Source organism: Lactuca saligna, chromosome 5 (assembly GCF_052625555.1).
Source record: "Lactuca saligna cultivar CGN05327 chromosome 5, ASM5262555v1, whole genome shotgun sequence".
NCBI lineage: Eukaryota > Viridiplantae > Streptophyta > Magnoliopsida > Asterales > Asteraceae > Lactuca > Lactuca saligna.
The window spans coordinates 5,732,568-5,750,279 of NC_136421.1; the positions used below are offsets into that span (position 1 = coordinate 5,732,568).

Sequence of the window (17,712 nt, forward strand, 5' to 3'; positions counted from 1 at the left end):
TGTGCCAAGGTAAAGGTGGAGTACTAGAAGCCCTCGGGGTTATTACAGCAACCGGTGATTACCGAGTGCAAATGGGAAGGGATTTCTATGGATTTTGTGACCAAACTACCCAAGACGTCAGATGGACTAGACACCATATGGGTAATAGTCGACCGAATGACGAAATCCGCTCATTTCCTGCCAATAAAAGAATCCTACAAGATGGAGACACTGACACGATTATACATTCGAGAAATCCTGAGACTCCATGGAGTACCAGTGTCTATTATCTCGGATAGAGACAGTAGATTCACTTCACGTTTTTGGCAATCACTTCAGAAAGCACTTGAACCCATCTCGACATGAGCACCGCTTATCACCCACAAATGGACAGTCAAAACGAACGAACCATCCAGACGCTCGAAGACATGCTTCGCGCATGTGTGATAGACTTTGGGAAGTCTTGGGATACCCACTTACCCTTAGTCGAATTCTCGTATAACAACAGTTACCATTCGAGCATCAAGGTCGCTCCTTTCGAAGCACTATATGGGCGTAAGTGTAGATCACCATTGTGTTGGGCTGAGGTGGGTGACACCCAGCTAGAAAAAACACTAGCATCGGACAAGGCGCTAACGGGATCGGAGATCATTCGTGAAACCACAGAAAAGATAGTTCAAATCAGAGCTCGATTACAAGCATCGTGCGACCGACAGAAAAGCTACGCTGATAAACGACGAAAGCCCTTAGAGTTTCAGGTTGGGGATCGAGTGCTGTTAAAAGTTTCACCTTGGAAAGGAGTAATTTGTTTCAGAAAAAGGGGAAAACTGAACCCACGATACATTGGACCTTTCGAGATCGTTGCTCGAATAGGTCCAGTGGCGTACAAACTGCAGCTACCCGCGGAGCTAAACAGTGTACACCTCGTGTTCCATGTCTCCAATCTAAAGAAGTGCCTATCAGATGAAACACTCATCATTCCCCTTGATGAGATAGAAATCAACGAGAATCTCCTGTTCGTCGAAGAACCGGTTGAAATCATGGATAAGGAGGTGAAGCGTACTAAGAAAAGCCGCATCCCGATCATGAAACTACGGTGGAACGCGAAGTGTGGGCCAGAATTCACGTGGGAACGCGAAGACCAAATGAAGCAAAAGTACCCTCACCTATTCTAGCATTCTCAAATCTAGCTTTCAAAAGAATTTCGGGACGAAATGCCCTCTAACAGGGGGATGATGTCACAATTAGGAATTTTTGTGCCTTGTAACCAACACTTAAACCAAATTATGAATCAAAAACATAAGAGCATGTATGATGCATGCTCTATGACAGCAGAACTTCAATCAAACACCCCATGCAAGCAATTCAAATAGTCATTAAGCAATTGGAAACCCTAGAAGTTCTTGTTTAAGTCCATTTTTGGACTAGGACTTCCTTATTGGGCCCAATGGACCAATAAGCTTCCAATTTGGTTATCTTGGGCTTAGAACTCTTAAATGGGGTCTAATTGGACTCACTTCCATTTAATTCAATATTTTTGGCCATATTGGGCCTAGAGGGTAATAGATTAATTATATGAACCATAAAAATCACATTTATATTTTTTTAGGGTCAAAAATCATCTAACCTAGCTATAATATGGGCTTAAGGGCAAAAAGCCCAAAAACCTCTTCTCACCCTCCCCATTCTCAGCCCAAGCCCAAAAGAAGAGGAGAGTTGACTTTTTGAGTGCCACCTCACAATTGTTCAAGGGACTTCCATGCAAGGAGACTCAAACATCCATGCACTCACATGCTTCCATGACTAGCTAACTCTTTCTCTCTCTCTCTCTCTCTCTCTCTCTCTCTCTTGCTCTTGGCTAAGTCCAAGCACACACACACACACACATTTCACTCTCCTTTCTCTCAAGGAATCTCTCTCATATCTCATCCATATTTCGAGATCTAAGGAGGTTTCAAGGGGATTTTTACACAAAAATCATCATCTAAGGTAAGAAATCTCTTATATCCTTAAGCTAGCTACTTCATTTCATCCAACAACCACCTCTTAATTCATTCAAACTCATGATCTAGCATCTAAGAAGCATCTAAGTTCGAAATCTTCCAAGGAAGGTTGCTAAGGCCGAATTTCTTCTCATTTTCTTCCAAAAACCAAAACCACACCCACAGGTGAGCTTCATACCCCCTCTTTTTCAGTTTTTATAAGTTTTTGTGGGGGAGAATACAACCAAATGTGTAGATCTATGAGTATATGTATGCCTTGTGTGATTTTTATGCTTATATGTATGATCTTATGTGATTGTGATGTTTATACTAGTCAAAAGAACTTAAAAATCGAGATCTACAATAAGAAGAATGAAATAAGTATAACTTATACCATTTGACACTAATCAAGGCTAGAAAAATAAGCTAGTTGGTTAATATGAACATTTTTTGACTTAAAACCCATTTTTGGGCTCAAAATGCCAAAAAAATAAAAAACTAAGGGTCCCAAAATGACAAAATGTAAATTCTGAAGGTTGAGATGAGTCTAAACAGTTTCTAATATGTATTTTCTGAATATCAACACTTTCGAAGGGTTAAAAATGTGAATTTTAAACATAATGGGCCAAAATGGGCTTTTCGGCCCAATGAAGCCCCAAATTGTGAGATTTTTTATTTGGAGGGGCTGAAACTGCACATTTCTGTAAAACAGGGGATTACTTGTGTACTAAAACTAATACAAGGGCCAAAAATGCTTTTCAAATTAAAAAGGGACCAAAGATGCAAAAATTTTCCATCTTGGGCCAAAATTGGAAAAGTTGCGAAAATGGAGGTTTCTACCGAGAAAATTTCATTTTTGAAGGACTCAAGCTATTTATCAAGTAAATTTGTGCTATAAATGTCTTTCCAATAAGTTTTGATACTAAAGTTTCAAGAAAAATAGTTTAAGGACTAAAATGGGAATTCTTTTATACACAAAGGGTTAGAAGTGTAAATTTTATCCAAGAAGGGGCTTAAAAAGATAAACTCTAATTCTTAAAACAACAAACCCCTTAAAATAAAAATACGAGTACTACGTCTACCGGCGAAACGTAATAATAATTACACTTTCAACACCAATATCGTTACCAAACGAATTGATTCGGTCTCGAATCAATAACGAATAAAAAATCAATAAACAATGGTACTTCAATACACACGCGGTAATTTACGAGAAGCCAATACACAATCTTTGGTAATCCCTTCCTCAAACTCCTTATTTCCCTTCAACCTTTCAACATGCCATTTTTTTGGCTTGTATTTATTAATTAATGATTTAGTATATGACTCATTCCTCAATTCCCCCAACGCACTCATTTGCAAAAGTCGATTAGTACGCAAATCACTTGGCTCAAAATTACATGTCTTCAAAGCCCAATAAGCTTTGTGTTCAAGTTCCACCGGAAAATGACAATTCTTACCATATACTAGCCTATAAGGCATGGTTCCAATGGGTGTCTTGAATGCGGTCCTAAATGCCCAAAGCGCATCATCTAACTTGCCATATTTGTAATTTCGGTTTGCCCATTGGATTGTGGATGGTAAGGTGTTGAAAATCTTTGGCATACTCAATATTTTTGCAACACTGTTGCTAGTTGATCATTAGCAAAGTAGGTTCCCCTATCACTAATTAACGCCTTAGGTACCCCAAATCATGAGAATAATTTATTTAAAATTTTGATCACAACCCTTGCATCATTGGTAGGTAATGCTTGCGCTTCTGCCCACTTTGACACATAATCCACCGCCACTAGTATGTATTTTTTGCCTCTGGATGAAAGAAATGGCCCCATGAAATCTACACCCCATACATCAAAGATTTCACAAACTTTAATATTCACTTGGGGAATTTCATTTCTTGCCGATATATTACCCATTCTTTGGCAAGCATCACATTCCCTGATATAGGTTGCAGCATCTATAAAGATGGTAGGCCAATAAAACCCCGCATCAAATACTTTTCTAGCAGAGTAGTGCACCCCATGATGTCCTCTTGCAAGTCTATTGTGGAAATGCTCTAATATGTCCCGACTTTCCTTTCCAAACACGCATCTTCTTATGATCCCATCTGCACAACTCCTAAAAAGTTATGGCTCATCCTAGAAATAATATTTAATTTCTGAGAAGAGCTTCTTCTTTTGTTGATGAGTAAGGTCTTTTCAAAGGTAGTATTCGGCCAAGTAATTTGCAATATTTGCATACCATGGTTCTTCATCCACGACCAACATCAAATATTCTTCCGGGAAGCTATATTCAATACCCATATTATCTATCTCTTCCCTTTATGGATTTTATAATCTAAAAATATGGTTAGCAACTACATTCTCCATTCCTTTTTTATCCTTGATCTCAATATCAAATTCTTTTAGTAAGAGTACCCATCAGATCAATCTTGTCTTTGCATCCTGCTTGGCAAACAAGTACTTAATAGCATAGTGGTTAGTGAACACAGTAGTTCCAGATAAAATAAGATAAGGGTGGAATTTCTCAAAAGCATACACCACAGCTAATAATTCCTTTTCAGTTGTGGTGTAATTTTCTTGGGCGAGATTTAATGTCTTGTTGGCATAATAGATAGGTCGAAAGTGCTTGTCAACCCTGTAGCTAAGCACGACTCCTAAAGCAAAGTCGCTCGCATCACACATTATTTCTAAGGGCAGGTTCCAATATAGGGCGACAATGATCGGGGAGTTAGTCAACTTTTCTTTTAAAACTTCAAATGTAGTTAAACATTCTTTATAAAAATTAAAATGTGCATCTTTTAAAAGTAATTGAGTTAGAGGCTTAGTAATTTTTGAAAAATCTTTTATGAAACGGTGGTAAAAACCAGCGTGTCCTAAAAAACTCTTAATGCCCTTCACATTAGTTGGTGGGGGTAATTTAGCAATTGTATCAATGTTCTCCCTATCCACCTCAATTCCCACCTTGGATACTTTATGACCTAAGACGATGCCATCCTTAACCATAAAGTGACATTTTTTCCAATTTAAGACGAGATCGGTCTTTTCACACCTAGCAATCATCAAGTCAAGGTTAGTGAGACAATCATGAAATGAGGAGCCAAAGACAGAAAAGTCATCCATAAATACTTCCATAAACTTCTTTATCATCTCATGGAATATTGTCGTCATGCATCTCTGAAAGGTCGCGGGGCATTGCATAACCGAAAAGGCATGCGGGGATAGGCAAAACTCCCACTAGGGCAAGTGAAAGTAGTCTTTTCTTAGTCAATAGAGTCTATGGGAATTTGAAAATAACCCGAGAATCCATCTAGGAAACAATAGTAACTATGGCCATATAATCATTCAAGCATTTTATCAATAAAAGGAAGTGGAAAATGGTCTTTACGAGTGGCATCGTTTAACTTTCGGTAATCGATACACACTCGCCAACCGATTACCGTTAGGGATGGTATAAGCTCATTTTTCTCATTTGTGACAATGGTCATCCCTCCTTTTTAGGCACCACTTGAACGGGACTAACCTATGGACTATCAGAAATAGAGTATATGATCCCTGCATCCAAAAGCTTGACCACCTCCTTCTTTACCACTTCTTGCATGTTCGGGTTCAATCACCTCTGATGTTGCACTATCGACTTTGACCCTTCTTCTAGGTTGATCTTGTAGGAATAATAAGAAGAGCTAATCCCTTTGATGTCGACAATGTTCCATGCAATAGCATTCTTCCTCTTTTTTAGAACTCAGACTAACTCTTCTTTTTTAGATTTGGTAAGGTCAGAAGCTATAATTACAAGTTTTTGTTCACCTTCTTCAAGAAATGCATACTCTAGATGATTAGGTAGAATTTTCATATATAATTTCGTGTTCTGCATGTTAAACACGTCGATTCCTATGAGGGGACTCGTCGAGTATAGGGCAAAATTCGTGTTTGGTTGCGTTTTTCCAAACGGGCTCGTCGAGTCAGAGGATGCTACTCGACGAGTCAGGATTTCAGCACTTCTGTTTAATTGAGTATATTCAACTTCTTCAAGCAGCCTCTCAATCTCCATCAGATCTCTTTCAGCATCAAATTCATCTTCAAAAGTAATGGTAGACTTGCTTGGTTCATCCTCCTTCCACTCTTCCATTAACTCTTCCAACATATCAACCGAGAACGCCGTGTCATCACTACACCTTGCATGCTTCATGGCTTGATCAATTCCAAATGTAATTGATTCTTCTCCCACCCGAAGGGTAAGTTTTGAATCTCTCATATCCACTATAGCACTCGCAATGTTAAGGAAGGGTCTTCCAAGTATAATGGGGACTTGAGGGTCCGCTTCCATGTCTAGCACTATGACGTCTGCGGGAAACACAAATTTGTCAACTTTTACTAATAGATCCTCGCACATCCCCCTTGGATTTGTTACCGTTTTATTATCCAAGTGAATTTCTATTCAAATTGGCATTGGTTCCGGAAGGTCTAATTTCTTGAAAAATAAGTATGGCATGAGGTTAACACTTGTCCCCGAATCAGCTAATGCATGGATAGTTGATAAATTCCCGAATTGGCAAGGCAAGGTCAAACTTCCCGGGTCACCTTTCTTTTTAGGTAATTTGTTCAACATTGCGGTTGAGCAATGTTCATTTAGAACTACCTTCTGCACCTCTTCCAAATTCCTTCTATTTGTAAGAAGTTCTTTTAAAAACTTGGCATACTTAGGCATTTGTGCAACAACCTCGATGAAAGGCGTATTAATTTGAAGGGCTTTGATGTGCTCCAAATTTTTTTGATAATCAATATCATTCTTATCTTGTTTAGCTCATCCTGGAATTGGCAATAGAGGCTTATATGATTTAATAGGAGGCTTATTATTTTGTTCAGGTGGAGGACTCGTCGAGTCCATATCTTCGACTCGGCGAGTCGCATCGGGTTTTCGTGATTTTTGGTTTTCAAACGCTTACTCTTGCACCCTTTTTGGATCTTCCTTCTGAACAGGGGTCAGCGGAGTAATAATCTTCCCGCTCCTAGTTGTTATGATGTTTATATGTGCACCCTTAGGATTGTTTTCGGTATTACTAGCAAGTGCAACCGGTTGTCTCTTGTTTATTCTAGTGCAAGTCATCCTAGCTATTTTTCAATGTTGAGGATGGAAGCTTGTTGATTTCTCATCAAAGATTGTTGTTCTTTCATCATGAGTTGTTATTCTCTCATTGCAACATCGGTTTCGTTGTGTCGTTTCTCGGACACAGCTGCAAGTCTTGTGAGCATATCTTCAAAGTCTAACTTCTTTTATTGCACTGGTTCCTCCTTTTGAAAGAAGCCCTTTATCTTCATTTTATATTTCTCCTCCTTAGCCTTTTTGTACTCATCGTAAGGTAGCCATTCTTTCTTTGGTTTCCGCCAATCTTCATCATATTTATCATCGCTCGAATAACTTACTTGCGCTCTCTGGTTCCCATTCTCATCAAGGTCGCAATCCTTTGTAAGGCGAGGCCCGCTACAATTTTCACACCCCACTCGAATGGCATGGATGGATTGGTCCATCTTAGTTATCCTTCGTTCCATACTCTCCAATTAGGCCATCACAACTGCCATACTATCATTCACAGTTTTCACCACCCCTTGAGTCGAATCATGTCTTGGATTATGATATTCTCTAGAGTGCTTAGATAATTCTTCAATGGGTCTTTTAACTTCATCCGGATTTTTCTACGTTAATGGGCCTTGAGAGTCAAGTAGTTGTCTAGTGGTGAGATTTACTCCATCATAGAAAGTTGACACTTCTTATTGCACATTGAGGTCATTTTGTGGGAAATTCCTTAGTAGACCTTTGTAGCGCTCCCATGCATCGAATAAAGACTCTCCCACTTGTTGATCAAAGTTGACAATGTCCTTTTTAAGTTTAGCAATTTTAGATGGTGGGAAAAACTATTCCAGAAACTCCTCACGCATCTTAGCCCATGTAGTAATCTATCCCGGTGGTATTGCTTTTAGCCATTCCTTTGCAGCCCCTTAAAAAGTAACAGGGAGCATCCTCAATAACACCGTCTCTCTAGGTACATTTGGAATGATGAAGTAGTCGACGATGTCATTAACTTCATCAAGATGCTTATATGCATCTTCATAATCCTTTCCCGTGAAAAGAATCTCCTTCAATGCAGTAAGGATGTGCCCCTTAAGTTCAAATGTGGCAGTGGCGGGTTGCACAAGCCTCGGACCGGTGTCGTCTCGAATCCTGTTTTTGTATACCTCCATCGAGAGATCGGCAATGTCGGCATGGTGTTGTTGGGCCCTTCTTCGTGATCACTCTCCTTAAAATAAGTAACACTTTCCTCCTTCTTGGTCTCATACTCGGTGTCTTCTTTCGTGTTGTTGGATTTCCTTACTTTCTTTCCTTTCTTCTTGCCTAAAACCTATCTAAGACTCTTAAAAGGTGACTTATTCAGAGTATCCTCTTCGGTTTTGTTCTTGTTCTTGCGAAATGATGATTCCGGGGTTTCGAGTGGTGGAATCAAGGGTGAATTTGATCCACGGGTCATAAACAATCTGCAAGAAACAGAAAAACACACGTAAAAAGAAAAAAATAACTAAAAAACAAAACTGGAAAATGCCTTGGACTCATCGAGTCGGTGCGAATGGACTCGGTGAGTTCAAGGGTAAAACAGAAAAAAAAAGTTAAAACAAATTTTCTAACAGAAAAGAAACTAAAACTTAAATCTAATTTAAAACTTTTCCTAAAGCAGTAACTTTGTGCAAGAAAATCTCACACAGAGGATTGATAACACTAGTAATTAAAAGCAATTTAGAAGCATTCCCCGGCAACGGTGCCAAAAACTTGATGTGTGTTGTATGCACTGGTTTTAATCCTATTTTTTTTAATGTAAATTAGACACACAAAAGGCAGTGTACCTGTCACTTGGTGATATAGTTTAGCAAACAGTGTATCGAGCATAGGGAACGACAATTAAGCTAATTACTAATATTATCTAAAAACAAGCAAATAAGAAAAGGTGTTTTCTCTAGTTTTTCAAGACTAGAAACTTAAATACTTAACTGATACTCAACTAAGCAACTAACAGCTGAGAAAATGAAAATCAACTAAATTCAATAACGGAAAATACTTTCGTTTAGGTTTTGAATCATTTACTCCTATGGTTGGTTTCATGACAAGTGCAATGGATTAATTAGCATTGGCTACCGATTAGTGTGATTAGGTTCACGTTCGCTATTACTAATCCTTAGAGAACATATTAATTTAAATAATGGCTAGTTGACTAAACTAATAGATTTTCTAGTTTATTGATTCGGGTTAAGTAAGACTTGTAGTAGTTAATCAAATTGCTAATTCAATTAACCTCTTGTTGATGGTTCATCACATAAGCGCTCACATTAATTTACCTATTTTCTAGTTAACCCTAGTTTCACGTTCTCTATTCCTAGGCATATAACAATGTTTTCACACAAATCATATGAGATTAGCAATTAAGAGATGTTCATGCAACTTAATATGATGGTTAATTAACATAAAACAATTGTAATTAACACACAAGGTTTTTTAACAAGCTTAACAAAACAAAATCACCAAATTAAATTAATCCAATCATAAAATCAAACCATATTCATAAAAACATCTATCCTAAATAGAAGTTATGAGTTTTTAGCTCATAATTAAAGCAGAAAACAACTCAAAAACACAATTAATTGATGCAAACATAGTTTAAACAAAAGATTAAGTAAAGAGTACACTTGAATTGCCTTGATCTTCCCCAAAATCAAATGATTAAACTTAATCTTCGGATTCCAAATCCCTAGCAGCAACTTGAATCGCAATTTTACCTCCAAGGGTTCCAGAGAGAAGTCCTAAATTCGTGGATTAGAGCCCTTTATATAGATTTTGAAAACAGGGGCTACCCGTTGAGTCCATAGACCGATTCGATGATTCCACCACTTAAAATCCGTGTACGGTAAGGAATCTGATTTGTTCACGAATCTTCGAGCCTACTCGGTGAGTAGGCTTCCAACTCGCTGAGTTCTTCAGGGTTTTTTTGTCTTTCTTTATTCTTTCTTCAATTCCTGAGCTTCTTATCGTTTTTTCTCCTTCCTTTTGCTTCCGAGCTCATCTTTTAGGCTACAAATACATTTTAAGCATATTTAAGTACCTTTTGTTCATAATTTGAAATAAAATAGCCAAAAAGTATCAATATTTAACACAAAATATATGACTAATTATGCACATATCAGTAGACCTTTTCGAGAATCATTCGATTAGGCTTTGATTTGTGGTGAAATATGCCAATCAGTTAGTCGTCACAGTAGATGGTGCCAAGATTTTAGAAATTTGAATTTAAAAGCTTAATTAAGTTGAATTCCTAATCTCCTTTAAACCGAATCCCGTAATATCCTCAATAAAGATACGAAGATTGAAATCTAATTAAAAATTTAGCAGATTGTATGAGAATGGATTGGAAAAGATTGAGTGGGAAACAAAGGGAGAAGAGCTCCAGAAAAGCGACACGTGAATTGATGGAGCATATAGAAGTGACACGTGGCATGTAGGAGAGTCAATTATTAAGAATGGAGATTCACGTAGCCTTAATTATAAAGATATTATAAAAGATATTTGTAGATTCTTTTACTAAAAATATTATTTACCGAAAAAAACTATACAAAATCCCTCCCCACCTTTATGGCCGCCCGTCGCATTGTGCGTGTAGATGGTTAGTGTGTGTGTGTATATATATATATATATATATATGTGTGTGTGTGTGTGTGTGTGTTTAAATAGCTATTATGAGTATTAAATGGATTTCATGTACTTTTGAAAAGATGGTTCTGAAATTGTTTATCAATATTTTTTAAAATGAACATTTTGGTTGAAAATTTAAGGTGTTACATATTTTTTAGTTGCATACTTAGCATGTGTATTGTTAACAACGGTAAAAGAAGAGTAGGGTGTTGTTTGTTTTTTCGAAACGAAACGATTGAAGTTTGTGGACCACATCTGCAACCCTCTATAATATAAGATGTAGATTAAACGGTTGCAGTCTGTAATAAAAATATGTTTGTTTTCTAATCTCTACAGACTGCTATAATAAACTGAAATTAACTATACAATAGTTAAAAATAAATCTAAATAAAAAGTTATTTAGTTTAATCATATACAAATTAAATACAAAGATCATTGTAATGATATGATTTTTAAAGATGTTTATATAGAAGAATTAAACATAATATTTGCTAAATAACAATAAATAAAATTGATAATTAAGCCAAAAACATGTTTATTTTGTTAAAATTTTGAAGACGAAGAATATTTTTTTGGTTAACTTCATTAAATTTGGTAATTTTAATGATTAACTTTATAATTTATTAATATTTGGTTATAGACAATATAACACAAAAAAATATTTATATGGAATTTACAAAATGTTTTGAAATTATTTTAAATTATGTAAAATATATTCCAATTGTTTACATATTCTTCAACTATTATTAAAATAATAAACACATTGAAAAAAAATCAAAAAAATCTAAGTTGAAAAATATAACTTTAAGTAAGTGAGAAGTGGTTTGAAAAGAATAGTTCAACATTGTGTCACACAACATACAACAGTTTTTAAATTATAAGTCTTCCAAAAAATAAACAACTATAAATAATCAAGTATTGCGCGGCTCAACAAGAAGTGGTGAAAAGTAATTTTTTTGAAAAGGGAAATTTCCAATAAAGTCCTAAAATTTTGGCCCGGTTTACGTTTTAGTCCTAAACTAATTTTTGTTTACGAAAAAGTCTTAAAAACCGGTAAAAGTATGCATTTTGACCCCTTTTGACCGATTGGAAAGGACAACAAATTAATTTGGGACTATTTCATAAACTAACCTAAAATATTGGGACTATTTTACAAAATAACCTAAAATATTGAGATTTTTTCTGCAAAAAAAATATTAAGACTTTTCTGCAAACAAAAACTTTATTATTATTATTATTATTATTATTATTATTATTATTATTATTATTATTATAAACAAGTATACTAATTTTTAAATTCATTATTATTAATATTTTTAATAATACATATAAATACATTTAAATAAAAATATATTAAAGAAATTATTTAAAGGTGAAGGTGGTGGTGATGGTAATGCTTTAAGCATTGAAATCACTGCTTGTATGTCCTCACTTTGTATATGATCATTTCACATTTTTTTATTATTGTTTTCAATTCAAAATATTAATACTTAACAATTTAAAAGAAGTTGCCTATTTATAAAATTATGTATAAATAGTTTAAGATAAAAAGATTTCTCACTTTGTATATAAAATTTCTTAAGGTATAATGATTTCTTTTCAAATCCAATTTGTAAACAATTTGAAAAATCAGTAGCTTCTTTTAAATTGTTAAATGTTAATATTTTGAGTTAAAAACAATAATAACAAATGTGAAATGACCATATACAAAGTTAGAATATACAAACATACATTCATGATTTCAAAGCTTAAAGCATTACCATCCGCTCAACCTTCACCTTTATAAAATGTCTTTAATATTTTTTTAATTTAAATGTATTTATATGTATTATTAATAATATTAATAATAACAAATTTAAGAAATAGTATACTTATTTATATTTTTAATATAATAATAATAAGATTTTTGTTTGCAGAAAAAACCCTAATATTTTTTGTTTTTGCAGAAAAGTCACAATATTTTGGGTCTATTTATGAAATAGTCCTAAATTAATTTGTTACCGGTTCCAACCAGTCAAAAAGGTTCAAAATGCAAACTTTTGCCGGTTTTTGGAACTTTTTCGTAAACAAAAATTAGTTTATGACTAAAACATAAACCGGGCTAAAATTTTAGGATTTTATTGGAGTTTCCCTTTTGAAAAAAACAAATAACACTTAAGCTTACGGTGTGTATTGTTTAGGCTGGGGAGTAGTGCTAGGGCCGGCCACACAAAGGAGAAGAGAAGAGAAAAGATTGTAGGAAGAGAATTTTGGTGATGAAAGATCTTATTTTTCTGACCATGAAACGTTTATTATACATGCATACAATATATACACTTGTACATATGGACATGTGTACATGGGCCAAATAAAAGTATACAATATATGGCCCGCAAGCTATATAAATATATCTACTGTTATAAATACCCCCTTGGCCTACTCATTTATCTAACCCAACATCTCATTTTTTGTAGACCCAACACACCATTCAGTTACCCACCAAGCTGAAGGACCGTCTATATTTTGGATTTGATTCTCTTGTTATTTCTTTTGTAATTATGTTTATCATTAATATCTTTTTCTGTTTTCAATGGATGCTAGAATGTAAACATGTTATTTATATAGAGGTTATTTTGACTGAATAAAACCATTCACATAGGTCACATATGAATCAGTTAGCATTCAACGTATTTGATACAACCTAAACGGTCAAGGAACTTCATATTCTCCGAACCATTAAAAAGTTAGAATCATTCAGCATTAACGGTTCAATTTTATCAAACAACGACTACTTTCATCTCATATTTATTGTCCACTTTTGATTTTTGAAGTTTTTATTCTTCACCTATAACCTTAAATATTTTTTGTTTTTAATATATAATACTTGATGCCAAATACATAAATAAATATATTGTGTTTTAAATGTCTTTTCATTTTTATAACTTTCATCAAGTAATATATAATACAAATATAAACATATAAGGTTAAAACTCAAGGATAAAAACTTTAAAAATAAAAAATAGACAATAAATATGAGACGAAGAGAATATTATTTATAATTAGTACAATTTTATCAAACAACTATTATTTATGAGTAATACATAGTAATAAATTATGTAAATCTAAATTGTGCCTCCAATCTCTTACGTATTTCTCTTCTTCCATTTGTCGTAATTGAGACCATTGCTTACTTAAAGCAATCCCATCATTCTTGAGTCCATTCATCCATTGCATCCTATAGAGAATGCATTCCCTTTTGTGAAGTCAACGATTCACGTGCATGAAGCAATCAAAATGGGCGACAAATTTAATTGGACCGTGTAGTATTTTTTTTTTTTTTTCTTGGGGGGGGGGGGGGGGGGGGGGGGTCAATATTATATTTGTAAAGAAAGATTTAAGAGTTTTTATGTTGTCAAAACTAACTTTAAGATACACATATTAATTATGAGCGATTAAATTAGTTCCTACTTTTTATTCGTATAATTGTTCCTACCAACTTAAATCAAGACATTTGTCAACATTTTTGCATGTCATCTAATTGTATTTGATATTCTAAAACTACCCTAATGAAACAATAAAAAAAGGAAAAAAAAAAAAAATCATGCATCAACTATCAATCCCCAATTCCCCATTATGACTATCGTGTACAAGCCCTTCTTCTTCTTCTTTTACTCGACTGATGTTCCCCACCAGCTTCAGTCGATGTCTCCGTGCCGGCTTCAATCAACATCTCCAGTCGGCAGCCAACCACCGACCGACGACCATCGATACCTAAATAGCCACGCCACGCCATGAACAAACCATCGCCGACGGTCCCACATCTCTACCGAGAATCTAGCAGGTATCAGCTACAATCAGTTAGAAATTTCGGTGGCAATCGTCCGAATTTCTTTGTGTTTGAAGAAGTTTATTTGAGTTCATTCAGTAGCAAATTGCAGTAAGCTAACCTGAGTTTTTCCATTTCTGATATTTGCATAACCTGAGTTTTTCAGTAGCACTTTCCAAGAGCATTACTAGATTTTTCATAAGCAGATTCCAATATTTTTTAAGAGAAATAGAGCACACGATTAACCATTTTTTGTAAATTACTCAAAATTTCCACCTGCATATGTTTACCAAAATCTACTATCACAAAATCAGGGATCATATTGTTGTGGGTGTGTGTAATTACACAAAATTGAACTTCCCATTGATCTTTGTTTCATGGTTCCTCCTTTAGGTTTTTGAATCCCTTGGTGAATGGGGTAAAATGGTCAATTCGGATTAAGTTGGTTAGGAGTTAGAATGATGTTATAAGAAGTATTATAAATATGAATGAAGTTAGTTAGAATGAGTTACTGCAATTTTGATTTAAGATAAAGGCTTCATTTACGTGTGTTCCATTTTATCTTGCTTGTTGTAATTGATGCATTATCATTGTTTTAATGGGTTAGAGTTACTGCTGCTTCGATTGAATAAAGAAGGGATGATTATTGGGACAAAGTACATATGTGATCTAGTAGAAAAGGAGTATGCTCATGCAAGATCCTTGGCACTTGCTCAAGCTCAGGTGCTTAATGCTCATGAAGAAATATCAATGGCAACCTAACAAGTAGTAGTAGTATATAAAGAGGCACCTGTAATGGCATCTTCACGACTTTTCTTATATTGCATTTTTCAGAGCTTAATAGAGAGAACTTAATAGATATGAGATGTGGTTATATGAAAAATGTTCTATTCTTATCTTCTGAACCTTGTAATAATCATTATTGAGATTGTTTGATATTTTACAATGTACTTATACGAGAATGGTTTAATATAGCAATGTAGTTTATTTTTGTAAACACTTTACATGAGTTGTATTTTCTGCATCTAGAATCAAATGTCCATTAATTTCATTTCTCATTTAAGACACAAATGCCCTTGAATTGTTTTTTTAAACCTAGAAAAATGGCCAAAGCTTCCATTTTGTAAATCTGGACAAAAATGCCCTTGAGTTAGAATGCACATAACTCAATCAGCTGAAGTCGGATTTACTTGATTTTTTTTTCCAGCATGTAGTTTAGAGTTTGTGCTTCATTTTAGACTGTACAAACACATATTTTGGTTACATATTGAACCAGATATAGGCCCGAGAATACTGCATATCAATGTTGTTTAATTTATGTTTCAACACTTATTATTTTTATTTTTATTTAGCAATCTGTCCCGCTTTTAAAAATACACATAACTTAGTTACATGAAGTCGGATTTACTTGATTTTTTTCCCAGCATGCAGTTTAGAGTTTGTATTTCATTTTAGACTATACAAACACATTTTTAGTTAGATATTGAATCAGATATGAGCCCAGGAAGACAACGTATCAATGCTGTTTAATTTCTGTTTCAGCTCCTACTTTTTTTTTTGTTCCATTTGTATGTACACAATATTAGGCAACCCCATAACATAATAAAAGGACCAAAATGCCCTCTACTCATCTTCGTGTAGCATATTTTGATACTTAACAAAATAAAATTACAATTATTCAATAAATGAGAATTGTGTGCTTTATTTTGAAACCAAAAAATCCAATTCGTAACACTATCACAATGCCATTCGATTCTTTCAAAATCATTAAATGTAAAATAAATGAAACTAAAATTTAATCTTTTTTCAAAAAACCTATATTATACTATTTCCACCTACTCATCGGTGTTTATCATTCAAACCGGTACATTAAGATCAAACTGGTAGTTTTGCTCAACATTATAGGAATTTGCTCCATGCTCACGACTTGAATCTAGTTGATCTTGTTGTATGTTGTCCGTTTTTTCACGTACCTAAAAAAAACTCGGTTGTTATAAACTATATTAACCAAATTAAAAAAAAAGAGTCTAGATACATAAAATATTACATTTTTCTTTGTTTTCTTCTTCATAACTTGTTCTACTCTAGATTCCTTTCTCTTGGATGGTGGATGGCCTTTACTACGCACTTGTAAGGGTGGTAACAATTTCGTAGTCGAGTCTGAAACACGAACATCTTCAACTACCAAATTGATGTTACTACTATAACCCTAAACTGAATCATCATTTAACTTTTCTTTAGCCATATTTACACAATTTAGCAAGTATTCATACTTTTCGCGAAAATTAGCAATATGCGCAACCTTGTAAAAACTGGAACACAAGTGATCAAATTGTTTAGCGTTTTCACAACTCATCAAATCTTCATAACAATTTATCACTAAGTAGTGTCCATGATTCACATCTTTCCTCCATCGAGACAAAATATACCATGGATGGATTTCTTTAACATCCTTCACAATCAATATTTTTACCACACGTCTATAAATAATTCCTCAAAACCCAAACAAATGACAAGAACATTGTATATCACATTCAATCTCATCATAACTAACAGTATAAACAACTCTTTTTTTATAATCTCCATGTTTCCTTTCCATAATATCCGTGACATGAAATATATAGTGTGTACCATCCACTTTGACCAATGAAGAATTGCAAAATAACATACCTCGTAACTCATCTTGAAACAACTTAAATATTGAATTTGTGTATGCTTCCTGAAACTGTCTCTCAAAATAAAACCCAATTTCTAATTTATAAGAGCAATTGAGAGACTCAAAATGAGCCTTATTTTCTTTTTCAATCTTGATTTTCAGTGCATTGTCATATTGCTCAACAAATTGTTGCAATGAGGTTTTAGAATTAACATATGCATCAAAAAAAACATTCATGCTTTCACTTCTTTGTGTAGTAGACATCTCTGCCTAAAAGTTTTCTTTCACGTATATCGGCACTTAACGCATTCGATCGTTAAATAAAGAACATAACCACTCATTTTTTTCAAGTGCGTACTTTTCAACCAACTTGCACCACCGATCTTCAAACTCTTAAGTGTCCGTAGACTCATATACAATGGTTTTTAGAGTCTTATTTATTGCTTTATATTGAGGCAACCTACTTAATTTTTCAGGAATCTTTTTCATAATATGCCAAAGACAAAGACGATGATGAGAATCAGGGAATACCTGTGCCACAGCTCCTTGCACTGATCGAC

At 34.5% G+C, this 17,712-nt stretch overlaps 1 protein-coding gene and 1 non-coding gene across 2 annotated transcripts; one reads left to right on the forward strand and one right to left on the reverse strand.

Annotated features, from left to right (window-relative positions):
- The first annotated feature begins 7,742 nt into the window (after positions 1 to 7,742).
- On the forward strand, positions 7,743 to 7,849 carry LOC144999228 (small nucleolar RNA R71). Its single transcript, XR_013660746.1, has one exon. It is a non-coding gene; the product is annotated as a small nucleolar RNA R71 (small nucleolar RNA).
- A 509-nt stretch (positions 7,850 to 8,358) lies between these two features.
- Positions 8,359 to 17,416, reverse strand: LOC145045016 (protein FAR-RED ELONGATED HYPOCOTYL 3-like). The gene is made up of 3 exons (XM_078993368.1): positions 17,051 to 17,416; positions 16,770 to 16,948; positions 8,359 to 8,491 (listed from the first exon to the last, which is right to left on the reverse strand). The coding sequence occupies exons 1-3, from the start codon at positions 17,414 to 17,416 to the stop codon at positions 8,359 to 8,361; spliced, it is 678 nt and encodes a 225-aa protein (XP_078849494.1).
- Positions 17,417 to 17,712: the final 296 nt, after the last annotated feature.

Bases quoted from the DNA above. Each gene is read 5' to 3' on its own strand.
- LOC145045016 (XM_078993368.1), bottom strand. From the start codon at position 17,416: ATGTCTACTACACAAAGAAGTGAAAGCATGAATGTTTTTTTTGATGCA. The intron at 16,949-17,050 runs GTTAGTTATGAT...TTGATTGTGAAG, and splicing joins AAAAAAGAGTTGTTTATACT to GATGTTAAAGAAATCCATCC. The intron at 8,492-16,769 runs GTATGAATACTT...TGTTTCTTGCAG, and splicing joins ATTGCTAATTTTCGCGAAAA to ATTGTTTATGACCCGTGGAT.